Below are 24,891 nucleotides of genomic sequence, written 5' to 3'. Positions count from 1 at the left end.
TTATTAATCATTATGTACACCTGATCATCTTGGTGAGACACCCGCAGGGAGTGGGGTCACGGCCAGGGGCACCATTGTACAGCGCACCTGGAGCAGTTAGGATTAAGTGCCTTGCTCAAGGGCACAGCAACAGACAATTTCACCTTATCTGTGCTGGTATTTGAACCAGCAACCTCTTACTGGCCCAACGCTCTAACCCTGCCCCTTTGTGCATAATACACAAATTGATGCAGTTTGTGATATGAGAAATTCTATAGTTCAGTTCATGGGCTGAAAGCTAGGTCTTCATAAGTCTACATTGTCATAGGTTTAGTACATAATCTGATTGTTGGTCACAGGCAGCTCACTAGTGTCACCTACTGTAAAATGTAAAAAAAAAAAATAGATGTAAAAGACAGAAACAAAGATTTACACATTTTAGTACACAATTTATGAAATTGTTCTGTTTATCATGTTGAATCATAAATACCAAAAAATACTAGTGCATAACATCAAACACACATTTTACCATTGCACTTTTCCAGTGCAATGCAATCAACTTGAATTTGACCGCAGAAGTTGAACCTGAACGTTTGCTCTAAACTCTTTTCCGCTGTCCAACACTGCGATCAAGCTATCCGTGGTCAAGCTATCAGCATTATACCGTATTGTCAGTGTAGTGGCGCATATAAATTTAAACATGGATTTGAGAGCGATAGCATGAACGCAGTTCTGAATCGACGTCACTCACGTAGCCTTGGCGTGCCTGCAGGCAAATAACATGGAGTCGAGCGGGTTCATGGAAAAAAATGTAGCACCGATGTGACAAAATTATAGCAACACACTCTACATGCATTCATGGACTGAGGATATCCGTAGCTTTGTTCCATATGAAGCATGGAGAACGGTGCGTAAACAACTCCTTTCCTCAGACCTCAAGCCAGGCCGTTTTCCGTGAGTACATAATAACGGGCGTTATTACATTATAAACATTTTTTCACATATTTATATAATGCTTGCTACATCCATCCACAATGCCCTTGCAGGTAGATATATTTTTCCCCCCACCTTGATGTGTTAGCTACTTGCATTTGCGTTTATTTTTAGCTAACACGCGAGACAGGGCCTGAATAAAAGTATACTTTTGTACGTGGCCATTTGGGAAATATGCTATATTCTCACAATATCACCAGACATTGTGAAAATGGGTCAGACATTCCCAAAATTGCAGTGGGCTGAACCTGTGACGCCACTGCGCGATGCTTGTTACCATCTCTTGCGTTTACGATTTGTCAAATTCATCAAGGTCTTGGTGTGATATTGTGGCTCACTGACAATGCAGCATTTGAAGCAGAAAATCAAGTGACCAACCCAGACCCCCAAATTAGTGACATGATTTTCCAATTACTTTAAATGGGTTGTTTTGTGTGCATCAGAACACCTTTTATGGAGTGCTGCTTATCTCTCTGTTATGACAGTATTATGGAAGTGTACCCCGTATGTGTATGTGTATGTGTGTGTGTGTGTGTGTTGTTTGTGTATATGAAAACAGTGGAAGAGAACACCACACAATGTAGACTGTAGTGGTCAGTAGTGGGACGCCATACTGTGCTCTGGGGACCATGGAGCTAGAGGGGGACTCTCTTTCTCCCAGGGATTCCTTCACCTCAGTGAGCAGCTATGGGCCACCACCCTCATTCTCAGCACAGGACACCGCAACACACAACCTCCTAAATCACACCTTACAGGTAAAGATAATCCTTTCATGGTCGACCACCACATTCTGCATTTGCTGAAACATAGGCTTTTACATAAGTGAAAATCACAGACTTCAGAATCAATGTCAGTTGCATTCAGTATGCTGCCTCTTGCTGTGAGCTTGCATCAATGTCATCAACAGGTTTCAGACGAGCTCACCTTCAGTGGGAGCCCATGGTCCAGTGGTGACAATGGGGACTTTGAGAGGACCGGAGGCCCCTTATCCCAGGTGGAATCAGGGAGGAGTGCACAGAGGAGCATCAGGCCCTCAGCCTTTCCCTCCTCCCTGACCTGGGACTCTGACTCTGAGAAAGAGACACTAGACGGTAGTTACCACACTGGTTTATTACGGAGCTTTGTATGAACACAACATGAATCATTCTATTGCATTTTTAAGTGTGTCCCATCTATGTCAGTGGTGTAGTTTATGGGCTTTCCTAAATGTGATGCTATCAGTTCAACTTGTTGCTATCACCCACAGCTATATTTGTTGACACTTCCGGGAATGGTTCAATGTTCCTCCATCTGCTTGTAGTCAGAACTGTGTCTCTTACTAGGAATGACTACTGTAAATCTTTGCCTATGATTTTACCTGTGGGTGGCCCGACATGTGAAGTGACGTTCCTGTTGTTGTCTGTTTTGTGGTTTGCGCTGTCTGTCAGAGGAGGAGCTACAGCACTTTTCTAACCCTCATGGTCTGGCCGCTCACAGCCCAGGATCCCCCTCCTCTGGACTCAGGTGAGATGGAGGAATAGAAGGGCAGCCAGCAGGAAGATAGTTACAGGTGAAGTCAGAAGTTTACATACACCTCAGCCAAATACATTTAAACTCAGATTTTCACAATTCCTGACATTCAATCCTAGTAAAACTTCCCTGTCTCAGGTCAGTTAGGATCACCACTTTATTTTAAGAATTGGAATGTCAGAATAATAGTAGAAAGAAGGATTTATTTAAGCTTTTATGTCTTTCATCACATTCCCAGTGGGTCAGAAGTGTACATACACTCAATTAGTATTTGGTAGCATAACCTTTAAATTGTCTAACTTGGGTCAAACGTTTTGGGTCGCCTTCCACAAGCTTCCCACAATAAGTTGGGGCAATTTTGGACCATTCCTCCTGACTGAGCTGGTGTAACTGAGTCAGGTTTTTAGGCCTCCTTGCTTGCACAGTTCTGCCCACAAATTTTCTATAGGATTGAGGTCAGGGCTTTGTGATGGCCACTCCAATACCTTGACGTTGTTGTCCTTAAGCCATTCTGCCACAACTTTGGAAGTATGCTTGGGGTCATTGTCCATATGGAAGACCCATTTGTGACCAAGCTTTAACTTCCTGACTAATGTCTTGAGATGTTGCTTCAATATATCCGCATCATTTTATTTCCTCATGATTACATTTATTTTGTGAAGTGCACCAGTCCTTCCTGCAACAAAGCACCCCTACAACATGATGCTGCCACGGTTGGGATGATGTTCTCCGCCTTGCAAGCCTCCCCCTTTTTCCTCCAAACATTACGATGGTCAATATGCCCAAACAATAGAGGTTGACCGATTCATCGGAATGGCCGATTAATTAGGGCCGATTTCAAGTTTTCATAACAATCGGTATTTTTGGGCACCGATTTTGACAATTATTTTTTTATTTTATTTTACACCTTTATTTAATCTTTATTTAACCAGGCTAGTCAGTTAAGAACAAATTCTTATTTTCAATGACAACCTAGGAACGGTGGGTTAACTGCCTCGTTCAGGGGCAGAACGAAAGTCTTTTTCACCTTGTCAGCTCGGCGGATTCAATCTTGCAACCTTACAGTTAACTAGTCCTTGTGCACTCCACAAGGACACTGCCTGTTATCTTATAAAAACAATCAATCAATCTTGATCACTATTTAATTACACATTGTTGTGGATATTACTAGATATTATCTAGCGTGTCCTGCGTTGTATATAATCTGACTGAGCATACAAGCATACAAGTATCTAACTATCTGACTGAGCAGTGGTAGGCAGAAGTAGGCTCGTAAACATTAATTCAAACAGCACTTTCGTTCGTTTTGCCAGCAGCTCTTCGTTGTGTGCGTCAAGCATTGCGCTGTTTATGACTTCAAGCCTATCAACTCTCGAGATGAGGCTGGTGTAACCGAAGTGAAATGGCTAGCTGGTTAGCGCGCGCTAATAGCGTTTCAAACGTCACTGCTCTGAGCCTGTGGTTGTTTCCCTTGCTCTGCATGGGTAATGCTGCTTCGAGGGTGGCTGTTGTCGGTGTGTTCCTGGTTCGAGCCCGCGTAGGGACGAGGAGAGGGACGGAAGCTATACTGTTACACTGGCAATACTAAAGTGCCTATAAGAACATCCAATAGTCAAAGGTTAATGAAACACAAATGCTATAGAGGGAAATAGTCCTATAATAACTACAACCTAAAACTTCTTACCTGGGAATATTGAAGACTCATGTTAAAAGGAACCACCAGATTTCATATGTTCTCATGTTCTGAGCAAGGAACTTAAACGTTAGCTTTCTTACATGGCACTTTTACTTTCTTCTCCAACACTTTGTTTTTGCATTATTTAAACCAAATTGAACATGTTTCATTATTTATTTGAGGCTAAATTGATTTTATTGATGTATTATATTAAGTTAAAATAAGTGTTCATTCAGTATTGTTGTAATTGTCATTATTACAAATCAAAATAGTTTAAAAATCAGCCGATTAATCGGTATCGGCTTTTTTGGGCCTCCAATAATCGGTATCAGCGCTGAAAAATCATAATTGGTCGACCTCTACCAAACAGTTCTATTTTTGTTTCATTAGACCAGAGGACATTTCTCCAAAAAGTACGATCTTTGTCCCCATGTGCAGTTGCAAATCGTAGTCTGGCTTTTTTATGGCGGTTTTGGAGCAGTGGCTTCTTCCTTGCTGAGCGGCCTTTCAGGGTATGTCGATATAGGACTAGTTTTACTGTGGATATAGATACTTTTGTACCTGTTTCCTCCAGCATCTTCACAAGGTCCTTTGCTGTTGTTCTGGGATTGATTTGCACTTTTCGCACCAAAGTATCTTCATCTCTAGGAGATAGAATGCGTCTTCTTCCTGAGCGGTATGACGGCTGTGTGTTCCCATGGTGTTTGTACTTGCATACTATTGTTTGTACAGATGAACGTGGTACAGTCAGGCATTTGAAAATTGCTCCCAAGGATGAACCAGACTTGTGGTCTACAATTTTTTTTCTGAGGTCTTGGCTGATTTCTTTTGATTTTCCCATGATGTCAAGCAGAGGCACTGAGTTTGAACGTAGGCCTTGAAATACATCCACAGGTACACCCCCAATTGACCCAAATTATGTCAATTAGCCTATCAGAAGCTTCTAAAGCCATGACATAATTTTGGGGAATTTTCCAAGCTGTTTAAAGGCACAGTCAAATTAGTGTATGTAAACTTCTGACCCACTGGAATTGTGATACAGTGAATTATAAGTGAAATAATCTGTCTGTGAACAATTGTTGGAAAAATTACTTGTGTCATGCACAAAATAGATGCCCTAACCGACTTTCCAAAACTATAGTTTGTTAACAAGAAATTTGTGGAGTGGTTGAAAAACGAGTTTTAATGACTCCAACCTAAGTGTATGTAATCTTCCGACTTCCACTGTATGAGTGATAGGACACGACACTACAAGGCAGACAGACAGTAAACCAGAGAGGTCAAATAAAGTTACAATCGGACACACTAACAGGTTAGGCGGACACATGGTCAGATAGACAGATAGGGACTCATTGCTCTTTCTGACCCACTCATACAACTGTCTCTTTCTGTATAATTTTGTCCAGACCTGACAGTGAGGATCACCAAGCACCTGAACAATTGCAGCACGTACCCACTGAGACAAACCTACTCAGCCATGTGGAGGAGCGGGACCAAGACAAGCCTAACACACACAGAGAGAAGCCAAAAAAGGGCCAACATAGTTCAAAAGAATGTAAGCATGATGGGGAGCAAGGTTAAACACCAGATAAAACAAAGTTTATTTTCAAAATAACTCCTTTTCTAATTTCCTTTTGTCTCTTAACCATCCACAGTGGGAGATGACAGAGTCTGGAATATATCGGAGAAAGCTGAACTGTTTCAGTCCAAAGTGACATCAAAGGAGGGGCGCAAAATTGAAGAGGAAAAAGAGGAAGAGGACCTGACAGGGAAGGACAAGGAACCTGAGCGGGATGTGTACACCTTTCCTGGAGACTCAGACACAGAGAGCCCCCCACCAGCACCCTGGGCACACTGCACCTTCATCCAGCGTCGGAAGAAGAAAAGGGCCCTGCTCAGGCCCTTCTCTGGTCAGGGCTCCTGGGAACGCACATCGACAGGAGCTGGTAAGAAGGCAAGGGGTGCTTCCTCAAGAGCAAAGAGCTTGGTGCCAGTGAAGGTGAGTGGAGGGGCCTATGACTTTAAGGAGGACTTGGAAAAGGCAACAGAGGATCTGGAGAAGGTAGAAGAGGAAAAGGGTGGTGAAGAAGGAGGAGGAGAGGGAGAGCTTGGTGAAGAGATTTTCACATGTGTGGAATGTAGCATTTACTTCAAGAAGCAGGTCTACCTGCAGGATCACATGCAAGAGCACAGTCAGAGCAGGCCGGGGGCTGGCAGGAGGGAGCGCGGAGTGAAGGGCGCACGATTTCGGTGCGCGGAGTGTGGATGGAACCTGTCAAACAGGCTGGCTCTGGCGGACCACAACAGACGACACCAGGAGTCTCGTCAGAAGATCCTGGAGGAGATTGGGAAGCTGAGTGACAGTGGGAAAGGAGAGACTACGCAGGGTGAGCCGAGCAAGGTGACCAAACCTGCAAGCCCAGTCCTAGAACCATATGTAGCTCCAGTCATGACTCCAACTCTAGTCCCATTCACAGAGCCAGTCCCAGCTCCATTCACAGAGCCAGATCCAGCTCCATTCACAGAGCCAGATCCAGCTACATTCACAGAGCCAGATCCAGCTCCATTCACAGAGCCAGATCCAGTCCCAGTTCCAGTCCGGGCCCCAGTCAAAGCTCGAGCCAAAACCCCAGTCAAAGCAAAGGTCAAAGGCCCAGCCAATCGTCGCTATCTCTGCCTCAAGTGTGACTTCAGTACACGCACCTCACAGGCATTGGCCAACCACGCCAAGACCCACAACAGAAAACCTACTGGTCTGCAGCGAGCCTCTCCACGCTTTCAGCCAAAGCTCACTCCTATGGAGCCTCCTGTGTCACCTGGATCTGCCTCTGGCTTGACCTCCATCTCTCTCACTTGTGATCAGTGTGCCTTCCAGGCCTCCAGTCAAACTGTTCTAAAGGAGCACCAACACGTGGCTCACCCTGCGCAGACCTCCATCTGTGGGGAAGGGCCTGAAGAGATTAACCGTCCAGGGTCCAGAATTGATGCCTCCTCTCCACCATGTTCTGATAAGCTTTCTAAGCCTGTCTCTCCACCAGAGGGCCAAAGCCAGTCAAAGGCCAGTAAGTCTTCCTCTAGTTGGATCTCTGCTATGAAGGACAGTGACACACAGCCCCAACCATCAAACACTGCTACAGCTCCCCAGCGTAGAGAGTTAGCCTTTAAGACCATCGGGAACACGAGGGCAAATAGGAGAGGGAAGGCGGGGACAGAACTCCTCCGGCCAAATCCCAGACTGGACAGCGGTCCACCTGAGACCGATGATGCACAAAGACAGCGCCAGAGCCCTGACCTGGCAGCCGATATGAACCAAAAAGAGACTGAATCACTTGTTGGATCCAAACCGCTCACCAGGGCTCGATCCCTCCGAGGTGAGACTAAGCTGCATAACCTATCCCCTCAAGCCTTCTCGAATACAGTTGAAAGAAGCCAATACCTTAGACTTTCTTTAGAGGCTCACCTATTAAACTGCTCTCATGCTAATTCTGAGACAAACCTTTCATCATTAATGATCTGATACACTAGAGCAGTGATTCCCAACTGCAGTCCTCATGTATCCCCAACAGCACACTTTTTTGTTGTAGCCCCGGACAAATAACACCTTATAAGGGCCTGATAATTAGTTGACAAGTTGAATCAGGTGTGGTTGTCTGGAGCTCCAATAAACATGTGTACTGTTGGGGGTACTTGTGGACTGGGGTTGGGAACCACTGCACTAGAGAATGGCCACACTATATGCATATCCATAAGCAAAAATATTCTACTGTCCAGAATATTTTGGACTCCTGAGGCTACTCCGAATTCCAATTCAATATTTTCTCTCTTTGTTTTCAACTTGGACCTGCATAGTTGGGTAACCTGTGATATTTGTCCTTCAATATTGAAATTATTATATTCACTGAGAATGCATAACTTGTGCTTCATTCATGTGTACTGTTGGACAGTGCTATCAAATAATATCATAATATCACAAGCCTGCAGATCAGTCACTGGGTTGGCCGTAACTGAAAATGCTCAGCAGTCCCTGCCTGGCCCATAACTGAACCTGGGTTGCCCGTTGCTTCCCTTCCATGCCCTGTGGATGTGCCTGCCCCGGCCATGCAGCTGAAACTCATTTTCTCAGCTAGCCTGCGGGGGGCAGCAGAGTGCCTGGGGCTGACTGAGCAGGCCCAGCTAAGACACACGCTGTCCCTTGTCCTCAATGAGCCCAACCACTTTGACCCCCAACTCTCCTCTCTTACCTTGGTCGTTGGGAGGGAGGCAAGGCGATGGGTGAGTGACAGGCTGAGTTGTGAAGTAGCCACCTGGCATGCAGTGATGCATGGCTCCCCTCACCAAATACAATATAGTCAGCCTTATCTTCCTTGCGCTCTCCCCTAATCAATATAAAGGCTCAGTTGCTAGGTGAGTAGATGTCTGTTTCTAATTTCACCCCATTGCATCTTATCACTGTGTTCTTCATGTTACGTCTGTTTGAATGGCCTCTGTAGTGTTTGTTCCATCACTGCCCTGAAGGGTCTCTGTATATGATGCCTATTCTTGATGTGCCATTATAGCACGTAGTAAATTGACGTGATATAAAGTTATCTCATCTGCTGTTGAAGATTGTTTGAGCCAGTTACTGACACAGCAAAAACCCAGCGGCACATTGGCTCTCCGGGACTGGGATTGAACACTTCTCTATTATAATACTGTGTACTAAATGGCTGTCTCAGCTCAGCCTCATACTATATCCCTTTCCTTCCTGTGCTAGATGACTCCTCTCTAAAACAACAGAGCCTCACAGCCTCAAGCTCTACAGAAGGGAAGCCCGTGAAGGAAGAGGAAGAGGACGGGGAGACAAAGGTTGCTTTTGAAAAGAAGAGTAACAAGGTTTTTGCTGCTGAAAATGACGATGAAGAGGAAGAGGAGAATATCCGGCGTTTCCTAGAGGAGGGCATATCAGATGAGGATTATGAGGAGATTGATGAGGAAACAGGGACCCTGAAGAGCGTGGAGAGGAAATGCCCGTACTGCCCTGATCGCTTCCACAACGGCATCGGGCTGGCCAATCATGTGAGGGGCCACCTCAACCGAGTGGGCGTCAGCTATAACGTGCGCCACTTCATATCCCCTGAGGAGGTCAATGCCATTGAGAAGAAGTTCTCCTACCAGAAGAAGAAGAAAAAGGGTATCTGGAATCTTTGTTATTACATTGTTAGGACCTTGTCTGGTGTATGATGCGGTATATTTGTGATAAACTATAATGTAACAAAGTAACAAGTATCAGTCAGGGTAGAGGATGTATACAACTTCCAGGTCGGTCTGTAAACTGCTGACCTTTTATGTGCCCTTCTCTTTCTCCAGTTGCCAACTTTGACCCGGATACGTTCAGTGTGATGCGCTGTGAGTTCTGCAGTGCTGGCTTTGACACCCGGGCTGGCCTGTCCAGCCACGCCAGGGCGCACCTGCGGGACTTTGGGATTACTAACTGGGAGGTGACTGTCTCGCCCATCCATATCCTCCGGGAGCTCTTCTCCAGCCGCCCAGACCTGGTCCTCCCCACAGCCCCCCCACGCAGCCCAGCCTCAGACGAGGAGGAGGAAGACCTGGTCCTCCCCACAGCCCCCCAAAGCAGCCCAGCCTCAGATGAGGAGGAGGACGAAGACCTGGAGACGGAGGAGGAAGAACCAGGGGGAGGGGAGGGGAGTGAAGAGGCAACAGGTGCAACAGTCTCCAACCTACTGCCATCGTCGCCTTCTCAGCCTTGGAAGAAAGACCACAGCGTTGGTGAGCCTGAAGGTGTGTGTGTACCTGGTGTGTATACTGTAGGATGCCTTTTTGAGCTGGCGTGGTGGTTTATGAATACAACACACTGTGGTCTGACTGTGTTATAGGTTGTTGGTAGATTACATGATGGTTGATCAGCGTGAATAAGACTTCCAAAGAAATGTCTCTGTGCTGAATATGGTAACTAATGGTAACGACAGTGGCAATGCAATGCACAAGGGATATTGAATGATGAAAACGATTCTGTGCAATAGTTTTGCAACTATTTTGTATTATGGAACTACTCTCCTGATGTGGCACTTTGCCTGTTGGTGTTGTAATATCAGTCCCTAGTTGTGAGACTTGTGTGATGTAGCAGATTTCTTGTCTATGATGAACTGCAGTATTTGGGACAAAGTGTTACTGTAAATCGAGCATATTAGAGGGAGATGTGGTGCTCAGCGCGTTTGTCCCAGCCTCTGCTCGATTGGTCACGCCTTAGTTTAGCGGTGCATGTGTACGGGGGCAAAATGGCTGCTTCCACCTCCCTGCAGACACAAACAATAGCGGAAAAACTGTCTGGCTTTCGCTGGTGGGAGTCCGATGCACCGCAGCTACTGACCGGTGAGTACCACGCACCGTAACGCCAGTGCCCTTTAAACATTAATCGGCTTCATTGTTGCACGTCGCGTCGTAGCCCGTATTGTTTGCTGTACGTCAAAATTGTCTCAAGACACATTATCCGTAAAAAATCAAATAATATTAGACCATTTAAAATCACTGTCGCGCGCTAAAGGTGAGATAGACAAAGTCAAGCCATTGGCTACAAATGTGTCATTCTTGTCATTGTTCGAGTTGCTTGTATCACTGTAGCTACGCGCGCAGGAATGTGTTTTGCGACATTTGATGTGGACTGTCATTTTCTGTGTGATATATTTTGTGCGTCTCGAATGACGTTCACTATTTCCAATACTGCAGGATTTCTAAAATTACCTACAGTTCCCAAATCCTCGCCATTTTACTTTCCTTTGATTTCTTGAATGTGGTCGCTCTGGTGTCATTCTTTATGAATGCATTGCCTCATGCTTATAATACAGGAATAACGGACTACAAATCTGTAGTCGTATCAAAACTTATTTTGATCTTAAAAATACATTTAAGTGTCACTTTATTAAGTGTCAGGTTACCTGATGTTACTGTAGGCCTACTACTGCTATATAATGAAAACTGAAGTCCGGATTTTGTAACTTTGTTACTTTTAATAGTTTTATCAAATCAGGGTATCATTTTGCTGCAGTGATCACATTTTTGATGCTGCAAATAAAGCGAGAAAAATCAAAGGTGTCATTTGCTCTGCGAGCACCCTGAGACGAGATCAACTGACAAGCGCAGAGCCGCCCACCGGACAAAAAGCATTGTCTACTCACGTCGCTTATGATTTACCGTTTTGTCGCAGAAAATGGTAGTTTTGTCCCAGAAATACACAATCGCAATGAAAGGCATGTGTCTGTTACGAAATGTACAACAACAGGAAAACGAAGAGTGTTTTGCCATTATCACAGGTCTACACACTTGAAGAAGTGATTTATTTGACAGACTATGTCTGAAGCGCCAATAATTGACGAGCGCTGCAAATTGCAGTTATTTTAATGAATATCGTATTATTATCATTATTAGCTGCTCCATTGTAAAGGTTTTATGTATTTTTTGTTATTCATAAAGAAACATAACACATTGTATTATTTAAAAACGATTTAATTTGCCTATGCATACATTATATATACAAAGTATGTGGACACCCCTTCAAGTTAGTGGATTCGGTTATTACAGCCACACCCATGTCAGGCAGGTGTATAAAACCGAGCCCACAGCCATGCAATCCCCCTACAAACATTGGCATTAGAATGGCCTTACTGAAGAGCGCAGTGACTTGGCACCGTCATAGGATTTCAGTTAGGATTTCAGTTAGTCAAATTTCTGCCCTGCTGGAGCTGCCCCGGTCAACTGTAAGTGCTGTTATTGTGAAGTGGAAACGTCGAGGAGCAACGGCGGCTCAGCCACAAAGTGGTAGGCCACACAAAAGCTCACAGAACGGGGACACCAAATGCTGAAGCGCGTAGCGCATAAAAAATGTCTGTCCTTGGTTGCAACACTCACTACTAAGTTCCAAACTGCCTCTGGAAGCAATGTCAGCACAAGCACTGTTCTCTGGGAGTTTCATGAAATGGGTTTCCATGGCCGAGTAGCCGCACACAAGCCTAAGATCACCATGCAAAATGCCAATCGTTGGCTGGAGTTTTGTAAAGCTCGCCTCTATTGGACTCTGGAGGAGAGGAAACGCGTTCTCTGGAGTGATGAATCACGCTTCACCATCTGGCAGTCCGACGAACGAATCTGGGCTTGGTGGATGCCAGGATAACGCTACCTGCCCCAGTGCATAGTGCCAATTGTAAAGTTTGGTGGAGGAGGAATAATGGTCTGGGGCTGTTTTTCATGGTTCAGGCTAGACCCCTTTGTTCCAGTGAAGGGAAATCTTAACGTTACAGCATACAATGACATTCTAGACAATTCTGTGCTTCCAACTTTGTGGCAACAGTTTGGGTAAGGCCCTTTCCTGTTTCAGCATGACAATGCTCCTGTTCACAAAACGAGGTCCATACAGAAATGGTTTGTCGAGATCGGTGTGGAAGAACTTGACTGGCCTGCACAGAGCCCTGACCTCAACTCCATCGAGCACCTTTGGGATGAATTGAAACGCAGACTGCGAGCCAGGCCTAATCGCCCAACAATTAGTCCCCACAGCAATGTTCCAACATCTAGTGGAAAGCCTTCCCAGAAGAGTGGAGGCTGTTATATCAGCAAAGGGGCGACCAACTCCATATTAATGCCCATGATATTGGACTGAGATGTTTGACGAGCAGGTGTCCATATACTTTTCGTCATGTTGTGTATTTTCATGTGTTACTAGTTACCAAAATGAGTACTTACGTAATTTTCCTGGTGACATTAGGCTCCATGTTTAATTCACATCCTCCCAGGTTAATGACTCTTTAATGAATGACTCATTCATTTGGTTGTGTATTGTGTTTCAGGCGGGGAGGAGGAAGAGCAGATGCCAGCACTGGACAGCTTGACCTCCAGCCCAGGGAGGAAGGGTCTGTTTTCCCTGGACCCAGAGAGCCCCTCCCCGAGGGATGAAGCTGACATCAAGGGTGAGACTGAACAACATGGGGCAAGATGAGATGAGACATAAAGCTACCCTGTGATCTGGAGGCTTTGTTAAGTGGCAGACAGATGAGGTTACCATAGCCCCTAGCTGAGAATTTTCAACACGATATGTACATCACAGTTAGTCAGTTTTACATGGCAGGAGAGTAGAAATTCCAGCCAGATTAACCTAATGTTTTTTGGCAAACTCCAAGGTCTTCTGATAATGCTAGTCCTGTGCATAACGACATCCCTGTGTTTTTCGAGTCATTACAAGAGCTTGACAGGTGCTGAGCACAATAACAAGAACTGATTTGATGAATTGATGCTTAAGCAAAGTGCTACACATATTTTATATTAATGGCTTAAATTGATCAAGTTTCACAGTGAATACTTTTGTTTATAGGCTATGTTTTGTGCCAATGAATTGAAGTTGAACATCGCCAAATGCGTCAGTTTTAATTAAATGTGCAATAAAAAAACATTGTGCCGAGGCTTATTTCATTCAACCGTGGCTGTTGATGTAAGCAATAGGTTGCAAACAGGGCATCCCTGATTCCCCACTGAGCTAAACTTTTTTGGAATTGGCAAGTTCACTTTCTCATCCATAGACGCATCTCAAGTGCAAGAGCACTGTTCAACAGCTCACATCAGCAGGATGGGAGGCCTTGTCATTAGGACAGTCTACCGTCAATCCCTAACATAATGATTATGATCACACTTCCGCAATTTAAACATGGGGACACCTTTACATTTGGCCACCAAGCATGAGTTATCAGTGTAGCCTTTATTGTCTAGACATGATGTTGACATATCTTCACGCTGAGAATAAAACCGTCCAGGCTTCCATCATAAGAGTCAATTGAATGAAAACAAATGAAGAATTAAAGGCTGCAAGATGTTAAAACGTATACCGTGCAAATTGTCCTCTGGAATAATTAAAATGCTGGTGTATTAATTGCATAACCAGCGTCTCTGCTAATACTAGTCCCGTCTGAATAGGGCTATAATGTGACCTTTGTCAAATTGTGCTGCATAATTCACTGTTTTCCAATGGAGTATGAAGTTAGCGACTTCAAACATGCACTGCCACTCGATACTTAAAAATGTTTAATTTTTCAAACATTTACTTTGTACCTGTGCTTGTCCAGATTGTCATACAGCTGTCAGAGGGAGTTGTATCCGTAGTTTTTGATGACAATTGCATTCTATGCATCTCCTGCCAAAACAAAAACAATCGTCCTTCAACGATGGGGCTGTTCCTTCTTCATTAGCAAACAACGGTGTAGGTCACTTAAAATGCTGTTTGTATCAAAAACTACGCATTGCAGCAAACTCATTGCCACTCAACTCCATTGTATCATGGAGTTGAGAATTCTCAGCTACACAGCCTCCTGCTCTTTTTGTCACCGTCCGTTAATTGAAGTGCTATAAACGATGTAATAATACATTCACCAGTGCTGAACAATGACTTAAATAAAATATGCAAAGGGACATTTTTCCATATTCTGTGTATTTTGCTGTGTGCTGGTCAGCTGCATCTCTTCCCTCTCACTGTTGTCCTCTCTATTGTAGTGTCCAACCTTTTAAAGTGTGAGGTGTGCAGTGCCCCCTTTGAGACGAGGCGGGGCCTATCTAGTCACGCCCGTTCCCACCTGCGCCAGCTGGGCATCGGCATGTCGGAGAGCAGCGGGGCACCCATCGACCTCCTCTACCAGATCACCAAGGAGCGTGGTCTGGATGGGCACTTCCCCCCTCCCCTCCCCCTCCCCCCCGTCGCCAAGAAGCCCCTTCCCGTCCTGCCAACCCCACGGAAAGAGGAGAGATATCAAGACACAGACATGGATGAGAAACCCATCCCTCTCTCCATTCCCTCCCCTGTGGCCTCCCCTCCCCCCTCCTCCCTCATCAGGGCCTGCTCCCCTTCTTCTGTGGTGAGGAAGGCCCCCATCTCTTCTCTGCTGCCTGTGTCATCCCCCTACGCTGTCTGGACCATAAGCCTGGAGGGGTGAAGAGCACCACCTCTAACCTCTCTGCCAAACCCTTCTGGGCTCCACAGGAGACTGATGCCCCACTCAACCTCAGTAAGTGTGTCATCCATCCCCAACTGATTAATGCACAAGTTGTAAAGGTGTCTGAAGTAAAACATTTCCTCATACCCCATTTTCCTCGTCTGTGCAGCATTGGAGGTGGACCCCAACAAGGACATAGTGTGCCAGCTGTGTGGCGCCTGGTTCGAGACGCGGAAGGGCCTGTCCAGCCATGCCCGAGCCCACCTGCGTCACTTTGGGGTGGAGTACTCAGAGTCCAAAGGTTCCCCCATAGACCTCCTCAACCAGCTCATTCACACTGATGACTTCAAGCACAGAGCCAGCGCCCTGCAGCCTGAGGGGCCCCAAGGACTCAGGGGCCTCACAGCCAGCCTCTCCTTCCCCAAACGCTCCCTCCTCACAACCTCCTCCACACCTCTCCTCTACAAGGTCACTACGATGGGGGGCGGATCTGGGTCCAAAGCTACCTCTTCCTCAGCTTCCTCAATGTTTGGCCCGCCCTCCAAACGTCCCAAGTCCTCCAAATTACAGGTCTTCCGTTTGAGTGGCGGGGAACTCACGCCCATCCCCCACAGTGAGTGTCTGTCATATGATGGAAACTAAACTCATTCTCCATTCAATGCAATACAGCATCAGTGACTTGTTGATGTACAGTTTCGTGAGGTGCTTATTTTAAGTTGATCTTCATCTCTACTCTCCATCTCTCCTGCAGGTGAACCAGTGAAGGAGATCGGCTGTGAGTTCTGTGGGGAGTACTTTGAGAACCGTAAAGGTCTCTCCAGTCACGCGCGTTCCCACCTGCGCCAGATGGGCATCACAGAGTGGACAGTCAACGGTTCCCCCATAGACACCCTGCGAGAGCTGATCACACGTCGAGGTCTACCATGCGCCCTGCCCCTCAAGCCCCTAAAATCTCCCCCTCCATCCCCCGGACCCCCTCGCTCCCCCTTGTCCTCCCCTGCCTCGCCCAGCCTCCTGAGTCGCCTCCCTTTTGCCTTCGCCCACCCTCCCAGCCACCAGTCCACAGTGCGTAAGATGGGCTCAGCTCCACCGGCCTCCCCTAGCCTGATAGTCAAGCTGAAGCCTGAGCCTATGCAGCTGGAAGTCACCATGCCAGGAGCGGTGGGGGGAGCAGCGGCATACTCCTCTGAGCCACTGAATTGCAGTTGGAGCAGCTCCGACAATATGCTCCCTCTTAACTTGGGTGAGTCCAAGTTGAAAGACCGTCTTGTAATATTAAGGTAATATCCATACTGAAGTGATGCCTTGTTTTTATTCTCTACTGTCTCTTTTTGCATCTCTCTGTCTCCCCCTCCCTTTGTTCCTCCCACAGTCACAGCCCATGAAGTAGAGCCCACTCGGGACATCCGCTGTGAGTTCTGTGGGGAGTACTTTGAGAACCGTAAAGGTCTCTCCAGCCACGCCCGTTCCCACCTGCGCCAGATGGGCATCACAGAGTGGACAGTCAACGGCTCCCCCATAGACACCCTGAGAGAACTCATGCACAAGAATGGGGGCACCTCGTCCCCAGCCCCGGGGCTGAAGAAGGAGACCAGCCAGGAGTCCAGCCCCACCTGGGAAGGCCTGGTGGGGGGCCTGGGTTACCAGTCGCCCAAGTTCTCCCGCAAATCCCCCCTCAACCTGCTGCACTCTGGCTCCCGGCTTCATAAGCACGGCCTGGGGGCGGTGGGCCTCTCCTCCACCCCTCCCGCCGGGAAGTTTTTTGCGGTGTCCCTGCTGGGTAAAAGACCCATGTCGGAGGAGGGCCGTCCAGTTGAGAGGTCACCATCCCACCCCCAGTCCTTTTCGCCCCTGCCACATGACCTCTCCATCAAAGGGAAGTCCTCTCCAGACAAGAATGCCGGAGGGCACCTGGGTAAGCCATGACCTTACTAAAGATCCTCAGAAGAGTTGCAGTCATCCTTTAACTTGCTGACTGTCTTTTAGTACAGACTCATTGCATTTAGCAGAGAATGACACATATGTTATGTTATATACATGTAATTTTATGAAACATTAATGAAATGTCTCTAATTTAAGCCCGGCTCTGACTGACAACACCCCTCCTTTGCCTTCTCTCACCCCCTGACCCCCTCCCCAGGTGCCAGCTGTGAGCTGTGTGGGTTCTACTTTGAGAACCGCAAGGCGTTGGCTAGCCACGCGCGGGCCCACCTGCGGCAGTTTGGCGTGACAGAGTGGTGTGTGAACGGTTCGCCCATCGAGACGCTGAGTGCCTGGATGCGCAGCCGGCCCCACAGGGTGGTGGAGATGCACCGCAGCTACATGCAGGGCTCCAACCGCTCCACCTCCAAGAAGGTCAGGGAGGAATTGATTTATTTAGTAGTTTATCTAATGGTGATAGATGATAGTAAAAGGACTATGCTACTCACAATACTTGCAGTGAGATTTATCTCGAAAGTTCAATTTTTCCAATGTCCTTGCGAAGGCAGCAATTATTTATATTGACTTAGAGTAAACAATATGACATTGTGCTCACAATGCACAATCAAGCTGCAATATTGCAAAGTCGTTTTTTATTAGTGCCGACCTCGTCCATTTAAGTTGTGGGTTTCGGACCGCTATGAGGCCTGTCGGCACAGTGTTAGGGCTGTTTAGACCATTGACATGACAACCCATATCATTAAAGGTCAGGTGAATTGTTTACCATAATGTTTTCACTCTCTCAAACAAACAACACCTGCCAGGAGATGGGCTTTTAAAGGTCAAAAGATGGAATTGGCCTCAGCCACCACCAGACATTTTATGATTTAAATGCATCACCCAGATCTGCTATCATGTAGCTCCAACACAAATATTTTCATATCAGCATATTTCCTCTATGGGGGACACAACAGGTTTAGGTATTGACTTAATAGCTGCTATGGTAACCAGAGCACCGGGTGACATAGATCCTTCATATTCAGATGAATTATGTTCTAGAAAATAGAGTTGCCCATCCCTCCTGAATTAGCATAGTGTATTTGTGTCACCATTACTCCCTCTGTGATGAGTTGACACACATAAAGACTAGAAGATTACTCTGTCATGTCCTTCTATTAGAGTACATTGAGACAGCTATTTTAATGAGAAGCACTCATCCCTCTCCTTTATGTTGCAGAAAAGCAGCTCGTCTCTCTCCCCATCGTCCGACTCTGACCTCCTCCCCCCCATGCCCTCCCAGAAGCATTCCTCCTCCTCCCAGTGGGCGGCTCTGGGGCTGGCCCAGGCCAGACGGGTAGGCCGGGAGCTCACCCTGGCATCACCCCGGGCAGCAGAGGGTGATGCAGGTCTCACTCCCCCCTCCCGACCAAGCCACAGCAGCCACAGTCCCAGCCCCGCCCGACTTTCCAACACCCTTCCTCCCCACACACAGGTGGCCCGCAGCGAGCTCAACGTGCGCCTGCCCAGAGGTGAGTGTGACACACAAACACACACAACTATTCGCCATACACACATACCTGTCCATCTCATGCTCAGCCTGGTGTTCTCTCCTCATGTTCAGGCTTTGAGCGGCGACCTCTTAAACACCCCTCCCACTCAGAGGGAGGAGAGAGGGACAGTGGCACCCCCAAGCCCCCTCGCACCGGCACCATTCCTGCCCTGGTGCCCAAACCCCCTTCCACCCCCCTGGTCAAAGTGGTGGGAAAGATCTACTCCCTCAGGTGCCGGTGAGTTTCTCTGGGGAATTGTGCAGTACTGAACTCATCGGTTAATCTCAAAGTATGCCATATTCCCAATATAGTGCACTCCTTTATAGCCCTGGTCAGAAGTTATACTCTATTTTGGGAATAGGGAGGCACTTGAGATTTGGAAGTTGTGTGAATGAGTGCTTTTAGTCTGTCGGCCCAGGGGCCATAAAAAACGTTCACGATAATTATAATCTGTTGATTTATTAAAGCAACATTTTTTAAATGATCCATGTACCGTTCCTGTCTCCCTCCTGTGGTTGTATGATGCGTGAGTACAGTGTGCTCTCTGCCTCTCTCCGCCAGGTTCTGTGAGGTGGAGTTCCAGGGTCCTCTCTCTGTGCAGGAGGACTGGATCCGCCACCTCCAGCAGCACATCCTCAACCTCAACTACAACAAGCCTGCTCCCTCTACCACAGATCCCCCAGCCCAAGACCACAACCCAACCCCAACCTCAACCTCAGTCCCAGCCACTACCTCCAGCTTCACCACAACTCCTGCCCCCACCTCAACCTCACCCTCCATCCACACCCACACCACAGCTCCTACTGTTCCCCCTCCTTGCAGCCCCTCTCCTCCCCCAATGGCTGAGTCTGCTCCAATTGTCACTGCCACTCCAATGGCAACAGCCTCAGCAGAGTCCACCCTCACCCCAATCCTGATCCCCACCCTGTCCTTGTAACCCCCAGGTCCATAACAATCCACACATTCTTCTAACCATCTTGTTCTGCCACGTCTTTGCCATGCCTTGTTTCCATCCACTTGTTCCTTCGGCCTCAACACTGGGGACCTGTTGTTGAAGTGTTTAAAGAGAAGCTTTCCCCCAACGAGCTCTCTCAACCCCCAGCCTCTCCTAGGAAGCGCTGCAGATGGTTACAAAGCCCCATTGCCATGGGAACCCAAGCTCTCCTGACCAGAGTGGGTGATTGCAACTGTCTAGGGCTTCGCGGTCTGCTGTTTCTTCTTTGTTTGGACTTGTTTGAGCTGAATGTTCAGTTTGTAACGTGGACAGTTACACTTCCTGCCGCTCAGTGGTTAACCGAGAGGTTAACTTAAAACCATATTGAACTTTGACCTATCTCCCTGCTCTAAACAGTGCTTTACAAAGACCTGATAGGCTCCGCCCATTTATATTTGAAGCACTTAAGAGGAGCACACTCATGGCTCCTGCTTTACTTCCCTCAGCAACATTTTAAAAGGAGTTTAAATCATGTTTTTGTATTCATGCTTAGTCTATGGTACAGACTTAAAAAAGCCCATTTACACGTTATTTTGATAAGACAATTTTAACGTAGACAATATCACCTAGCACTTAACTAAATGCCCCATTGATTAGGGCAGTAATGATGAGGAAAAGGCCCCTTTCAGAGAAAAAGAAGGACCCTGTAGAGGAAGCAGCACCTTGAAGGGACGTCCCATTCACCTTAGTGTTAGGCTGACAGGTGCAGTCACACAGTAACTTAATGTTTTCTGAATGTAGTTAAAGGGATAGTTCACCCAAATTACATATTGGTTTCCTGACCCTGTAAGCAGTCTATGGACAAGGTATCACAGCAATCCACGCTGTGGTTTAGTTTCATTGTCACCCTTTCCAAATTTTGTGGCACAAATCCAATTTAAGTAATGGCTATATGATATTAGCATTTTTCTAACATCATGTCCAAATCATTCGGAAAATGTCTAAAAGCACAACAAAGTCACTTATATATAAATGCTGATATCGGTCCCATGGGATTTGAAAACAGTGCCAGGGAAACGAAACCAGGATTGCTGTCATACCTTATCTATAGACTGTTTACAGGGTAAGGAAACCAATGTGTAATTTGGGTGAACTATCCCCTTTAATGCACTTATTATTTGAGATGATTGTGCCATATTAAATTAGGCTGGTCATTATGTTATTCCATAGTTTGATGTCCCCAACACTGTTTAGCTAACTGCGTTTAAGCTCTTGATGAAACTCCTCTATTCTTTAGATGAATGGGTCCATAGAAGTATTGACAGTCACTATTTCAAGTTTCAATGCAGACACACAATGTTGCCATTTCTTTCTTGCCTTGTCAATGAAACCCAAAACCTTGGTTGTTATTTATTATACATTTGAATGTGGTGAACTAGGTTGTTTTTTTAGGCTCAATTAGAACATTGGAATGTTTGAAATTAGGCCAGTGACACTTTTATCTAAGTGCATAAGCTATGTGTGTTTGTTTGTTTGTTTGTGTGTGTGTGTATTTTTGCACAAGAGGTGCATGTGTATGTCTTTCAATGACTTTTAAATGCTAGACAGAGGTCAACAGTAGCTAACACACAGGACCTCTCTGTAGCTACAAATCTAGCTAATCATGGGATCTGGTCTATTTTTCAGTCTGATCAGGACTTGACTGCATCTGCCATTCTCCTAAGGATGTGCCAAAGAGTGTGTTTACTCCCTGGTCTCGCCTCTGTAAGCTGTTTACATGGGACCTGTTCATAGGGAGGAGCTCTGCACAGCTACGGAGCAACCAAGGCTCCTCATTGGACGTGGGACATGTATCGGTGTACATCTGGATCCAGTGTCTCCCAGTATGTGAACCACAGAGTTGACTGACTGTTGCAGTGACATACATAAGCGGCCTTGGCTTCATGGAACTGTTACACTACTGCATTATTGCACCCAGTACACGGACGCCCACAGAGGTTGCTATCTGTCAGAGCTCTGTGAAGTATTGGTGCCCTTAACTCCAGACGCATTACGTATGGCCTCTGGTGGAACAGCTTCTAAATTGGGGCGACGCTGTCGCTCCAGCGTGTCTTCACATTGCTTCAGGTAAGTGTTTATATTTCCTGCAAAGTAAAGCAATAACTGAAGAGTCCATACAGAAATTAACTTTTCAAGTTTGTTCAAGCATTAAACTATGTTGAAAACATGACTGTTTGTCCCTAACAATCCCCCATACCTTTTATGGAATATAGATACGTATATATAACTACATGTACTTATGAAACTGTTGATGCTAATAGAGCTATTAACAGTTCTATTAACAGCTAGTTACAAAACAAATGGATCTTGATTCCTTTTATCGTGATTTAGTTTCATCCTTCTATGACATGTCTTTTTATTGCTCTGTGCATTTGTGTATTTGCAGTCCAGGAGGTGAAACCTTGATGAGTATTTTTTATTTTCTTTGTTAGCTAGTTTCTCCAAGCTGAACATTGGTGCTCATGAGAATGGGATGGTGAGGATGGGGAGTGACTGAAGACGGGAGAAAATGAGTGATTGTTGTGTCCTAAGATCAGAGGACTCTAAATACTTCAGTCTTTAAAGGGGACCACTTTTGCACGTTCAGATTTTCCTCCACCAGTGAGTGTTCACATCGTGATAGGGTTAGCCTCTGGCAGGTTTGTGACTGTGTTACCGTGTAAGATGAGTTTCCGCTGGTGTTACAACTAAGTCCCCTTTAAGATTGCCTGTGTGTACCCCTCAGCTGGTATGACTGGCTGCAGAGGGTTGGTGTGTGTGTGAATGAGTGTGTGGAGAGCTAAGACCATGATCTGATGATGATAATAAAAAATATTGAAGAATTGTACTGTACACAAAGGGTTGAGGTTCATGTGAATCAGCTCCTGAACAAACATTAAATGTGATTTCAAACTCAGCCACGTTTGAATTGAGTCTTCTTAAATGCTTGATCATGTTAATTTAATGTCTGTCCTACAGAAATGCTTTAAAGGGAATGAATGTTGGATACCACTTTACTAACATGTATTGGGCCAGCAGGAGGAGCTAGAAGACAGGTTCTGTACTCCATAGTCATCCTGGAGAGGCTCTCTATGTTGAATATCAAGAAGTTGCTTTTACAATACAAGATCAACAGAACAGCACAGAAAAAACATCCAATACAGAAACAATTATAAAATAGGTCAAGAAAGAAAATGTTATGTATGATTTGGGACACATTTATCAGGCTTGACTACCCCAATTTATAATGCTGAGATTCTGCACAACTGTCATAATCAACTAATTCTTGCTTCCTGAAACCCAGGGAGTCACTTCCTAGATCAATTCCTATTAACCTACATTGTGACCCAATGTCTTCAAGTCAATAAGCTAATGTAGCTAGCTAATCAATGAAGTGAATAATGAGTTACAATAGAATGACTGTACAATTGTTGAAAGCACTTAAATTGGCTTTGACTGCAAATCCATCTTAATTGGACACATTAAAAGTAGAAACCAAAAACCAGCAGTATCACAGCTCATGCTAAGACCCAGATGCAGACACAGGAGGTGGATAGTACAGTCGTGGCCAAAAGTTTTGAGAATGACACAAATATTCATTTCCACAAAGTTTGCTGCTTCAGTGTCTTTAGATATTTGTGTCAGATGTTACTATGGCATACTGAAGTATAATTACAAGCATTTCATAAATGTCAAAGGCTTATATTGACAATTACATGAAGTCAATATTTGCAGTGTTGACCCTTCTTTTTCAACACCTCTGAAATCCGCCCTGGCATGCTGTCAATTAACTTCTGGGCCACACTGATGGCAGCCCATTCTTGCATAATCAGTGCTTGTGGTTTGTCAGAATTTGTGGGTTTTTGTTTGCACCCGTTTCTTGAGGATTGACCACAAGTTCTCAATGGGATTATGGTCTGGGGAGTTTCCTGGCCATGGACCCAAAATATTGATGTTTTGTTCCCCGAGCCACTTAGTTATCACTTTTGCCTTATGGCAAGTTGCTCCATCATGCTGGAAAAGGCATTGTTCGTCACCAAACTGTACCTGGATGGTTGGGAGAAGTTGCTCTCGGAGGATGTGTTGGTACCATTCTTTATTCATGGCTGTGTTCTTAGGCAAAATTGTGAGTGAGCCCTCTCCCTTGGCTGAGAAGCAACCCCACACATGAATGGTCTCAGGATGCTTTACTGTTTGCATGACACAGGACTGATGGTAGCGCTCACCTTGTCTTCTCCAGACAAGCCTTTTTCCGGATGCCCCAAACAATCGGAAAAGGGATTGATGAGGAGGAGTATTAGGAAGGATCGGGGGACCAATGCGCAGTGTGGTAAGTGTCCATATTGTTTTAATAAGAATAATGAACACTGAACAAAACAATAAACGACAACGTGAAATAACTAAACCGAAACAGTTCCGTGTGGAACAAACACTGACGCGGAAAATAATCACCCACAACTCAAAAGTGAAACCAGGCTACCTAAGTATGGTTCTCAATCAGGGACAACCAGGCTACCTAAGTGTGGTTCTCAATCAGGGACAACAATTGACAGCTGCCTCTGATTGAGAACCATACCAGGCCAAACACAGAAATCCCAAATTATAGAAAAGGGAACATAGACTGCCCACCCCAACTCATGCCCTGACCATACTAAAACAAAGACAAAACAAAGGAACTCAGGTCAGAACGTGACACTGCCTAGAGTTCAGGCGCTTGGTGGTGCTGAGATATTCCAGGTTCTTATAGTCAGTCCACAATAAGAATGGCTGTTCCGCCCCCTCCAACCAGTGCCTCCACTCCTCCAACGCCATCTTGACTGCAAGGAGTTCTCAATTTCAGTTCGTACTATCACAGCTCAGGCTAAGACCCAAATGCAGACACAGGAGGCAGATAGTATGAGTGTCAGAGTTTATTATAGTACAAGAGGCAGGCAAAAGGTAAGTCAAGGCAGGCAAAGAGTTGTGATCCAAATCAGAGTCAGGCAAGTACAGGAAGGCAGGCAATCGGTAGGTCAAGGCAGGCAAAGAGTCGTAATCCAAATCATTGTCAGGCAGATACAGGAACGGCAAGCAGGATCAGGACAGGCAGAAAGGTCAGAACTGGGAAGAATAGGAAAAACAAAGACTAGAGCATAGGAAACACGGGAACACGCTGGTAGGACTTGACGGGACAAGACAAACTGGCAACAGACAAAAAGAAATGCCGGTATAAATACACAGGGGATAATGGGGGAAGATGGGAGATGGAGACAAGCACAAAGACAGGTGAGACAGATCAGGGTGTGACAAGCAGACACTCGGCCCCCTCATGTGTAACGGGTTTCT

At 45.9% G+C, this 24,891-nt stretch overlaps 1 protein-coding gene across 1 annotated transcript; it reads left to right on the top strand.

Annotated features, from left to right (window-relative positions):
* The first annotated feature begins 668 nt into the window (after positions 1-668).
* Positions 669-22,483, top strand: LOC118364651 (protein Wiz). The gene is made up of 18 exons (XM_052490271.1): positions 669-933; positions 1,532-1,727; positions 1,880-2,063; positions 2,400-2,475; positions 5,563-5,711; positions 5,812-7,527; positions 8,910-9,326; positions 9,503-9,937; positions 12,997-13,116; positions 14,687-15,119; positions 15,171-15,199; positions 15,293-15,736; positions 15,875-16,366; positions 16,496-17,038; positions 17,264-17,478; positions 18,281-18,572; positions 18,665-18,830; positions 19,155-22,483. The coding sequence occupies exons 2-18, from the start codon at positions 1,602-1,604 to the stop codon at positions 19,528-19,530; spliced, it is 6,213 nt and encodes a 2,070-aa protein (XP_052346231.1). The 5' UTR covers positions 669-933; positions 1,532-1,601; the 3' UTR covers positions 19,531-22,483.
* Positions 22,484-24,891: the final 2,408 nt, after the last annotated feature.

Source organism: Oncorhynchus keta, chromosome 32 (assembly GCF_023373465.1).
Source record: "Oncorhynchus keta strain PuntledgeMale-10-30-2019 chromosome 32, Oket_V2, whole genome shotgun sequence".
Classification (NCBI taxonomy): domain Eukaryota; kingdom Metazoa; phylum Chordata; class Actinopteri; order Salmoniformes; family Salmonidae; genus Oncorhynchus; species Oncorhynchus keta.
The sequence above is the reverse complement of the archived record's forward strand: the minus strand, read 5'-3'. Positions and strand labels throughout refer to the sequence as shown.

Excerpts from the sequence above, each read along its gene's own strand:
- LOC118364651 (XM_052490271.1), top strand. The coding sequence starts at position 1,602 with ATGGAGCTAGAGGGGGACTCTCTTTCTCCCAGGGATTCCTTCACCTCA. Across the intron at positions 9,327-9,502 it reads CCAGAAGAAGAAGAAAAAGG|TTGCCAACTTTGACCCGGAT; the intron begins GTATCTGGAATC and ends CTCTTTCTCCAG. Across the intron at positions 16,367-16,495 it reads TATGCTCCCTCTTAACTTGG|TCACAGCCCATGAAGTAGAG; the intron begins GTGAGTCCAAGT and ends TTCCTCCCACAG.